The sequence below is a fragment of the Paralichthys olivaceus genome, chromosome 15 (genome assembly GCF_024713975.1).
Source record: "Paralichthys olivaceus isolate ysfri-2021 chromosome 15, ASM2471397v2, whole genome shotgun sequence".
NCBI lineage: Eukaryota > Metazoa > Chordata > Actinopteri > Pleuronectiformes > Paralichthyidae > Paralichthys > Paralichthys olivaceus.
Window position 1 is genome coordinate 20,237,306 of NC_091107.1, and position 11,265 is coordinate 20,248,570.

Genomic DNA, 11,265 nt, shown 5'->3' on the forward strand with positions numbered 1-11,265 from the left:
GAACAATAACGTGGTGTTGTGATTAAAAGGCTAAAACACTCCATGACACTAAGTTACACAACTGATGGCATGTCCCTTATATCTGCTGGCCATTCATGACATCTGGTGGTTGGAAACTTCCAATCAAACTAGTGCAGAAGACCTTAGAGTTATTCACCATCTTCACCGTCCTGTTTTAAACTGCCACTCATCCTTTAGCTTTACACCCAGGGATGAATTTATATCACGTTGTCTACCTCCGACAAGGAAGTTAAGTTTCGTCCAGCGTTTGTTTATTTTGTTTGGGTCTTTGTCAGCAGCTTTATGCACCAAACGAGATGAAGGACTTGGAGATGAGTTGGGGAAGAAGCCATCAAGGTTTGGAAGGAAATAATGTATTAATCTTGATGTAAAAAATCATGGTGAGATCAAGGAGTTTGTACAATTTGGTGCAAATTAAGGGATGATAGTCAGGCTCCTGTAGAAGACAGTGCTTGGCCTTGGCAGAAGTATACACCTTTCTATTTTTATTGAACTAAATGAGAAAGTTGGGTGGCGGTCATTCGATGTGGGAAGAGAAAAGCATTGCATTTTACTTATTTACAAAGCAACCATGGTTCAGTTCCTGTTTGTCTTCCAGGTTATCAGTCCCAAGACTCTTTTTATGTTCATGTTGCCTTTGATTGGAAGTCGTCCTATTTTAATGTCTGTGACCTATTTCTTTTATAACATGCTGACGCATAGGGAAAGGCTATGTGGTTATCATTTACCATCTTTTATATTTTTATACTGTAGTAATGTGCTGCATCCTTAAATAGGGACTGTTCTTGTTATGTGCATCACATTCTATTACTTGATGAATGGTCTTTTTTTTCTAACTGTTCCTGCCAGTTAACACAGGGAAACCGAGTTAAGTATTAACAGAGTCTGAAAGTCATTTGGCCATCAGCATTTGTTGGCCATTTGTTTGGATGTTACTGATTAAACACAGGAGGGTGAGCTTCTCTTTAGGAGGATGGACGATAGCATGGAAAACGTAAGAATCTAATCTTTTACAGCTTTATATCTGAATAATATATCTACATAATCTTGAGGAAGCAGTGACCGCTTGCCCCAGTTTAATTAGCACATTGGTAACTGGAAAACATGTGACCTAGTTCCGATTTTTTAAGAAACTGACGCTTCTTCATAGGTTTCTCTTGATGTGTACGGTTTCAGGTAGGAAGAGCAGATTTTGTTGTTTTGCAGTGAGCAGTAATCAGTGTGTGCTTGGCCTTGAATGTCTACAATTTAAAGAAGAAGACAGAGATTTTTTATGTTTTAAAACGCTGCACAAGCTGCCCAATGAAATCAATAAGACAGAGCTTGGTGATTTGCTAGGGAAAGTCACTGGTATGCAAACTTACAAGCTAAACATACCAACTTAGATACACAAGAGTATCATGCATGTAAATCACTGTAGACGTACATCACCCTGCTGAACTGAGCTTCTATATTAGCTTTTCCTCATTCCTTTGATTTGATATTTCTGTATAAGGACAAACACAGCCATGTGATCAATAATTCAATCCCCTTATCTTCTCAAGACCGACATTAATGATTATCAGTGCTGACCCTCCTCAGTACCTCCTGTTTGCCCGTGTCATTGTGAAGTGTAAGGGCTGGCTTGTGCACACAGCAAAGGAAAAGGTGTGGTCCCACCTGTTGATTACTGGGAGGACTGGAACGGACATGAGACAGAGAGGGAAACAGGGAGTGGAGGTACAGATAGAGTCAGAGCGCTGAAGGAATCTCAAGGTAAGTAGTAAGTCAACCCGCTCTGGTAGTGTGAGCTTTTTTTTTGTGTTGTATTTAGAAATGAAAGAAATGTTTTGGGTGATGAGTGTTTCGGACATGCATTAATGTATTTATGTAGCTTTTATGTTACCACTTGTCACCTGAAATTCTAATAGAGATGCTTAAAAAATATAAATATAAATTTATTTGTCAGCTCAATCTCTAAAAATAAAATCATCTTGGTTTTATGAAATATTAGGTTTAGCATTACTAATCCCTACTTTGGAGACTTTTATATAGTTTTCTATATATTTTAATCAATGTTGTGTTGTTTTTTATCTAGACCCTAAGTCATCATCATTGCTTCAATGAACACTATCATTAGGTCATCCGGTGCATCACGAGCTAGCTCTGTGAGCAATACTTTCTTAATTTTTAACTTAAAAAACCTGTATAATGTTTTCCAGGCGTGACAGTATCCCAGCCGAGAGGCAGTGTGACCATTTTCAGTATGAATGATAATCAGGTACGTTCAGTTTCACAGGTAAAAGCAACATTTCTAAACGTCTTTTCACTTTTTAGCAACAGAAAACTCTTTCTATGATCTCTCTGTTTTCCCACCACACATTCTAACATCATGATTTTTTAAATTCTCCTTCTGTCATTGTTCTTTTCTCCATACATGTAGGGAACAGCTCCCGTCTATGAAAACAGAGGGTTCCAGCATGATGAAAGAAGACCCCCTCCATACAGCCCACAAAATGCTATGTACCCTGCCCTCCAGCAAGAGACCCCCACCTATGTCGCCACGACTCCCAGACCCACCATCAACACCCACCACACCGTCACACATGGAATGCCTCATAACACAGGACACAGCAAAGGTAAAGTAATATCTGAGTATTGAGTTATCTTGAGACCTTACGAGGTGGAAAAAGAAGAAGATATGTTAAGAATGACTTCATGACAGTCACAAGATAAAAACACACACTTATAAGAACAGAAACAAATACTGCAGCTTCACTGAATCATTTAGTCATCTTGACTTTGACAGTTTCATTTACTCAAAGCAAGTATGGAAATATTTTAAAACGGCACATTTAATTTGTAAGCTAGAAAACACTCACTCCATGCAAAGTCTTACTTGGTCTCATATTACTAAGCATAAAAATACCTGATGTAAAAAAACCTTTGAAATATAACACTCTGTATGACGAGTCCAGTTAAGTTGTGACACTCTACATCTGTTGCGGTCATTTCCAGTTGACATGTTTATCACCTGTGCCCACAGAGACCATTGTTACCAGGCATTTAGCTCACAAAGAGGCTTGTTTGAACAAATGGACGGCAAACAGGGAAGTAAATGGAAAGTACGTTAAATAACCTCAAGTACCCTCAACTTGACTCGGAAAATAAACATTTAACACCCACCTCCACAGTGCGTCAAAATAATTTACTGTAACAGTGATATATGTTGCAGTCATGAAGCAGAAAAACATTTCTTGGACATTAAAAACAGGATATGACAAGTTTCCTTGTGTCGCCTGACTGAGTCAAAATGATAAACTCTCCTCCCAGATGTCACTGGATGTAGAGAGAGTCTTCCAATTACCAGAAGGTTAAAGGTTTGATCCTTAATTGTTTGAATTTCTGAAGTGTCCTTGTGCAAGTTATTGAGCCCCAAAGTCCCCCCTGCGGACAGTGTGTGGTGTGATGGAAAAAAATTTGACTTTACAGCACAAGCATTATGTAAATGGATACTTTACATGATTTATTTAAATTCTTCATCATAATATGAATTATAATGTGAGTACATATGATCCAATTACTGTGAATATAATGCGGCAGGAAAGAAACTTAACTCTTAGTTCTGTAACCTTAGACTTTTCTAAAGTACTTTAACCCTACAGTGTGTTTAGGTTTATCTTTGGCATATCTGCAGTGCAGAGTCCTCTGAACCTGTCAGGTTATACTCTGCACATCTTGCAGGCCGTGCAGTGACCAGTATATCAGCCATGTCAGTGATTTGATTTTGTGTCCGTCTTCACAGGGACAAAGAGATGTCACTGGAAACATATCCTGTGCGTGTGTCTGTGTGTGGCTCTCATCATGGCAGTGGTCGGCATCTTGCTCTGGTACTTCTGTGAGTTCAGCTGCAGATCTTTATGTGAAGCGATCACCTCCGGACATCCCTGTGTGCTGTTGTGTCAGTGCCTTATACTGTGCATGTGTGTGTGTGCGTGCAGTATACTACCAGTGTTTGCTGGGGAAGTCCTGCAGAAGCGGTGGGACGTGTCTGAGCTCATCGCAGTGGTGTGACGGTGTCACGGACTGTCCACACGGAGAGGATGAATCTCAGTGCTGTAAGATCTGCACCTCACAAAGCACATACCGTCTTAGTACTACATGGGTGAGCAGCCTGGTTTTCTCTGCGCCACAGTTCGTCTTCATGGGACCAACTTCATGCTGGAGAGTTACTCATCAGCCTACCAGATGTGGATGCCTGTGTGCGCTGACGAGTGGAACAACAACTTTGGGAGGACTGTGTGTGAGCAGATGGGCTACCTGAGGTGCTGACTGTTCTCCTCGCCGCTGTATAAAAATCCACCCTAGGCTACATCACCTAGGGTTTTCTCAAAGAGTTTATATTTCAGCTCGATATAGAGCATTATAGCAACAAATCAAACGTTGTGCTTTTATTTTGTTGGCAAATTGCTGTATAGGAAGTGATTCTAGCAGCACCCCTGAATGACAATTGATCAAAATATCAAAATTCCTTCCTGCAGCCGAGCAATGCTCTTGTTTATCATATCTGCAGATTGAAGACACACTGCCCTGCTTCACTGACTGACAGGAGCTGTTTGCCTGTTTATTCATGTTTTATTTATGAAATAGTCCAAATAGCACCAAATGTGAAACAGCACCTCCCTGGGCCATTAAGAATACACATATCAAGTGTGAAGATGAACAGTTCTTGAGATATATTCCGTATACAACCAGTTAGAGAGACAGACAGACAGACCTAGGTTTGTGGAATTAGTAGATAATAATAATTCTGTTTTAATAATGAATTCTTGTCAGACAGGAAAAGCTTCTGAAACAACACTGAGATTGTCACGTGGTGCTAAACACAACAACAGTTGTTTGCAGCAATGTAAGGAGACATTCCACATTTAGCTTGAAGACTTGATTCAAGAGAGGAGCAATATATATTTCTCGTTCAATACAAATTTGTCAACACAATCTTCACACTTGTAACCAAGGAGGGACCTCCATCATATCGTTTAACACTGGATGACATGACTGGCTAATGTGTCCTCCCACAGGCAGGATTATGTGATGTCAAGCCAAATCAATGCAGGTTCTTTGGCCTCCAAAGGATACATGAAGCTGAAGCCTGAGAGTACCCATACATCTGCTATACAGTCACAGCTCACTTACAGGTATTTTTACACCCAGCGTTGATGAGATCAATTTCCAAAATGTGCTGAGTCATTGTTACTTTTCTGTCTAATGTGGAACTCTTATATAAATGCTGAATATTTTGTTTCTGGATTTTTTTAGTCTCAAACATCAGTTTCTGTTTTGTTTTTCTTTCCAGCCAAAGTTGCTCATCCAGAGCTATCAAACTCCATTGTATAAGTAAGTTATTCTTTTTTAACTGGGACATACAGTAACTGCAGTGCTGAAATGTGCATGGGATTATGTGATATGTGCGAAGCTGTTCAGACGGATCGATTTAGCCCGACAGACACTGGGACCTCCTGTGGATAAGGGCACCAAACAGAACAGAACTTTATTTACCTCCGCTGAGGAGGATGTGTTTTCGAACCCTGTCCCTTTCTTTGTTCGTTTATGAACAAGATTACACACAAAGGATGTGGTATGGGTCAGGGGAGAACTCATTCAATTTTGGTGCGGATCTGGAGCAAGATCCATTTTTTTTTGCCCTGTCGTTAAAGGTACAGTGTGTAGAATTTTGTGAGATCTAGTGTTGAAGTTGCATGTTGCAGCTGAACACTACTCACCTCACCCTCTCCTCTCAAGCATGAAAAAGAAACTGTGGTAGCCTTTAATTGTCATAAAAACTCAAAAGATGTTTAGTTTGTTCAGTCTGGACTAAAGTAAAAAACATGGTGGCCTCCGTAGAGAGGACCCCCTCCATGTAAATATAAAGTATTTAAATATAAATGGCCTTTTCTGTGGTAAAGAAAACTACAATTCATACAATTTAGATGAAATTAACTATTGAAAACATCATAAGAATTATTCAACATTAAATTTCTGCCATTAGTTCCCTTTCACCTAAATCTTACACACTGGACCTTAACATTGCGTTATAGGCTTTTCATGGTTCTGAATGAAAATAATCAAACATACTTAGGGCACTGATTTCTGATATCTGTGAAATTTGGTGAAGCTTGATTGAATTTAAGGGGACTGTTGGGCAGAGGTATGTGCTCTTAGTGCCATTCTACTTTTACCTGAATTCATTTTATTTTGTCTTGGACCCATGAAATATATGAGTCACATATAAGTGTTTTATTACCTTCGTCTTCAGAATGTGGAGAGAGCTCAGCAGCCCCCAGTACTCGTATCGTAGGTGGTACGGAGGCTGTGAATGGAGCGTGGCCGTGGCAGGTCAGTCTCCAGATTACGGGTCAACACGTCTGTGGAGGCTCCATCATCAGCCCGCACTGGATCGTGTCTGCTGCACACTGCTTCCAAGAGTGAGCATCTACGCTTCACACCAATAATGATCCCATTGATTTTGAATGTACTTTAGGTAGATATTCAGGAAGCTGATCCATATTTCACATCATTCTGTTTCCCATAACAGGTACTCCAATCCTTACTCCTGGAGGGTTTACTCTGGTGACGTGAGCCTCCGTAAAATGAGATTTGGCGAAACTCTTGTTAAAATCATTAATCATGAAAATTACAACGCAGAAACGAATGACAATGACATTGCTCTGCTAAAGCTTGATACACCTCTGACTTTTACAAGTAAGTGCTGGCCAGTCAAAATCATATTTCATTACATGGTATAATGACTGATAATGACAACTCTTAAGTACTTGGTTATTTATCTCAGGAACAGTGAAGCCAGTGTGTCTCCCCAACTTTGGAGTGAACGCCTCTCCTGGAAGTCAAGCCTGGATCACAGGATGGGGAGCATTGCGCTCGTCTGGTGAGCTTAGTTTCAAATGCTTCATGAGTCTCCTGTTTTTTAAGTAAGGCAACAGCGCTTCAGAATGCTCGGCTTATCATCTAACTGTGGGTGTTCAATCATTAATTTTTCTCAGGATCATCCCCTGACAATCTAAACCAGGCCCAGATCACCATTTACAGCAGAGAGACCTGTAACTCTCCTGAGGTGTTAGATGGACAAGTGAGTCAGACCATGATCTGTGCCGGGAAACTGCAGGGAGGAGTCGACACATGTCAGGTGAGTCTGTTACACACACACCCACACACACACACACACACACACACACACACACACACACACACACACACACACACACACACACACACACACAATCATGTCACCATGACTTTATAAATGTCCTGGAGACTTTCTCTACCTTGACTATTACTACTTGCCTCACCCTAAACCTTAACGCTAACGTACGCCTAGATTGTGCAGCTATCCTTATCAAGTCTTAGCATTGATGTCCATTCACTGTGGAAAACCTGACTAAAACCTTAACCCTTAACCAGAGACAGAAATTAGGTTTAGCCTCTTTAGAACTAGACTTTGAGCCTCATTAACTCCACTGGTCCTGACAGGCTCAATGTTTATAGAAGAACAGGTCCTAAAGTGAGAGCAAAAACAAGTAAAGATGCACCACACACACACACCCACACCCTTAAACCTGAGATATGATTTCTCTTGCACACTGCAGGGTGACAGTGGAGGCCCTCTGGTGGTAAAAGAGGGAAATGTATGGTGGCTGGCAGGGGACACTAGCTGGGGGATTGGATGTGCTTGGAGGAACAAGCCAGGAGTCTATGGCAATGTAACCTACTTCACTGACTGGATATATCAACAAATGCAGGTACAGTATGTTCATTCCATAGAGATTTGTACCTCTTATATCGTGAGCTTTGGAGTTTCACATACACATTGTTGCTCTCTTGGCAGTTATTTTAGTGTTTGACGTTTTTGCAGACACTGTAGGTCGTCTACTGTTAGATTGGAGCTCAGGTAATTCAAGCTCAGTTAACAACAGTGACCCAGCAACGACTAGTTAGCAACCTGATCATGTTTTTTGTGCTCGCTATGGGTTGAATTCAAGTCAGGTTTGATAAATGGGTTTAATAGTTTAGCGTTTAGGGTACGTCACAGCTCAGTCTAATATGCATGAGTGACAAGAACCTGACATCTGATTCTAATGTTTCCTCTTATTCCAACAGGAAAACTGATGGAAACATCAACAAACATGAAGAAATACCTCTTTGATTAATCAGTGGTACTCACACACTTTGCACTTTCAATCTGAAGCAACAGAAGGAAGAAAGGTTTACACACAAAAAACCCTGATCATCCCATTATTTTTCTATAGCGGTTATGACTACACATTGAATCTTTGTATTAGAACCAAATCAAATTATTTGTTTTAATAAAAACATTTTCAGAAAAACTAAGTTTGACATTGTGTGTAGATTGTCAGAGAACACGTGTGCCTGCTGTCTCCTGCTCAGTTACATAACTGTGAAGCAACACTGCTGCTGTTAATGTGACTTTTAGAGCAGATCCCAGGGCTCCACACTTCTGCATCTAATCCACCTGTTGGCTCTCACCTCAGTACAGTACACTACAGTGCAATAATAATAATCATACATTGTATTTACAGGAGCCTTCCACAGCAAAGTCACAAAAGTACAGTACAATAATAACATTACAACAATGTATTATAGTACAGTATAGTGCAGTGCAGTATAGTTCTGCCCAGAAATGTATAGTATAGTTGTGGAGGAGACTCAGAGAACCTACAGGCAAACCAGGGAGAGGTGATTGGCACAGCTGAGATTAGTTTGCCAATGATCTCTCCCCGGATTCAAAAGGCAGCAGCTGAGCTCCCACACAGGAGGAACACGAGCAGTGTTGCCAGTTTAGCAACTTTTCACCTTCCCTTGCCAAACTTATCCAGCGGCAAGTGACAAATCTGGCGACTTTCTGCTGCTTTGGCAATCTTCTTTTTAATTGTTGAGCAACAGCAAAATCACATTCACTGATTTGTGTCTCTCCTGTGTGCCTCTATGTGTCCTCCATGCGTCCCTCCCTGTGTGCCTTTTGAATCCAGGGGGAGTTGATTGGGCAACTAACCTCTGTGACAATCAGCTCTCCCTGGTTCACCCGGAGGTTCCCTGAGCCTCCTCCATGGCCACAAGATCTAACACGCAGCTCAGTTATGTGATTGGAGGGCAGAGTGCATTGCGACACAAATCACCCGTTCATCATCCCCACCTGTTCTCTCCACCCACATTCCACTGAAAAAATAATCAACGACCGGGCAAAATATCCAACGTGCAAGAGAACGGCGTGCCGGTCAGCTGCGCAACGTATGGAAGTTAGATGTATCTATGCAACGAGTGACATCATTACGCAATCTAGCAACTTTTAGCTAAAAAGAACCAAAGGCTACTTCTGGTGAGACTTGTTTGGCAACACTGGACACGAGGAGAGACAAAAGAGACCTGTGAGAGAGTGAGTGGTTCATCTCTGGCTGTTGTGGGGAGACCCCGGTGGCATTGTCAGTTGCCACAATAGTGAAGTGCAGTACAGGATAGTTCAGCCCAGAAAAGTATAGTATAGAACTGTACAGTATAGTATAGTGCAGCACAGAACAGTACAGTGGAATGCTGTACCCTGTAGTACAGTATGTGTACAGAAGAGGAACAGCAAGGTCAGAGTCTGTGCACATTCACTGCTCTGATCAAGCACTTTGTTAGGAACAACCTGTACACTTGCAGATTGCACTGATCAGCCAAGAGGTCAGAGGGGAATGGTCACACTGGCTGGACAGGAAAGCTATGGTAACTCAGATAACCTCTCTTTACTACTGTGGTGAGCAGAAAATAAAAGCTGATTGGCCACTTTATCCCCATATTGCTCGTACTGCCATGTACACAGCACTTTTCCTCTATGTCAACAAAAAAACCCTCAAATAACTAATCTCAGTGATAAAGAATGTAAAAAAGAATCCCTGAAAAACACTCTAAAAGTTAATGGTTTCTTATTGGCCCACACTCTTCCACCAAGTTTGAAGGAAATCACTTCTGTAGTTGTGTAATCCTGCTGACAAAGATATTTAGACAAACAGCAATAGAAACAAATGGCGGAGGTTATGCTGAACCTTGACATGGATGCAGGACACAGACTCAACACTGGACATTTAAAGACTGAAAAACTTAGTCTGGTCTGATGGATGGGGATTTCTGCTGAGGCTGCAGATGCTCTGCGTAGAATGTAGTGTTATCAGCATATTTCCTTTTGCTGTACACCTTGTTCTCGAGTGTTTTTTTTCTCACCGGCCTGAATGGATCAACCTGAAAGAGTAATAAAAGTGGAACGTGTTCAGGAATGACAATAATAAATGTGACTAACACCCTGGCCTGTGGATTGAAGCATATCGTGAGGAGAGCTTCACTCAGTGAGTGGCTGAAGATGCTGTGGCAGCTGAGCAGCGTGTTGCGAGTTGGTTTTAGAAGAGTTTTTCATGTCCTTTGACTCTCAGTAAAAATAGAGTGTTTCTCCCACTCAGTGTATGCGTCTGTGCATGGGTGTGTTTTGTTCATGTGATAACTGCATGTGTTTTCCTCAGCAGGGTGCAGTACAGAGATGAGGGCCTCTTGACAGCACATCTATTTAATTTCATTAGGTCATTTATTTGGTAGAGACAGTGCTCAATAATCAACAGACATATACTAAAAATTAGCTATAGTTAGCTGTAAAAGCTCATTTCCAGCTGTTGTCCCTTTAGTCACTTCTTACAAGGCAACCTGCTATAAAATAAAATGACATATTTTATATAATTACAAATAATTATGGATAATTCATGTGCATTTTACAAACCATCCAAACTAAATGTGCAAATAACCCATGAATAAAATTGAAATCAAACAATACAATGCTACACATAGATACAAAAAACCTACAGATACACATGTAAACTCAATCACATAAGATAGTAGATTCATTAGTAGTAGCAGTAGATAAATACATGATCACAAGTTTGCTTTGCTTTAAGCTATGTCTGTAGTTTAAAGTAATTACATTGTTTTCTAAATCAACTGACACGTTACTCCAGTGGTTGGTGTTTTCATTATGATTCAAAGAAGACAGACACAGCCTCGATGTCTCATGACCTCGGCCCAGTCAGATGTGTTGAGAAGTGAGTTTATGGATACAAACTTTGACAGTGTTTTCACCTGTGTTGACAGAACTTTGACTTCAGGGCTTTTTTAAGTTTTCAGTTGCAGTTTTGTGTTTTAAAGGCAACA

General features: G+C 40.8%; 1 protein-coding gene across 3 annotated transcripts; it reads left to right on the top strand.

Annotated features, from left to right (window-relative positions):
• The first annotated feature begins 589 nt into the window (after positions 1-589).
• Positions 590-8,406, top strand: tmprss2 (transmembrane serine protease 2). 3 transcript variants are annotated; one of them, XM_020085543.2, is made up of 15 exons: positions 590-1,015; positions 1,658-1,776; positions 2,223-2,281; positions 2,444-2,639; positions 3,806-3,898; positions 4,002-4,118; positions 4,196-4,325; positions 5,082-5,198; positions 5,357-5,397; positions 6,317-6,485; positions 6,596-6,762; positions 6,851-6,946; positions 7,062-7,204; positions 7,665-7,817; positions 8,176-8,406. In XM_020085543.2, exons 1-15 carry the CDS (start codon positions 951-953, stop codon positions 8,182-8,184), a joined length of 1,674 nt encoding a protein of 557 aa, XP_019941102.2. In that variant the 5' UTR covers positions 590-950; the 3' UTR covers positions 8,185-8,406. The 3 variants fall into 3 exon arrangements, with proteins under 3 accessions (XP_019941102.2, XP_019941104.2, XP_019941103.2); XM_020085544.2 differs by lacking the exon at positions 590-1,015 and adding an exon at positions 1,060-1,197; XM_020085545.2 differs by lacking the exon at positions 1,658-1,776 and having other exon boundaries at positions 941-1,015.
• The last annotated feature ends 2,859 nt before the right edge of the window (positions 8,407-11,265 follow it).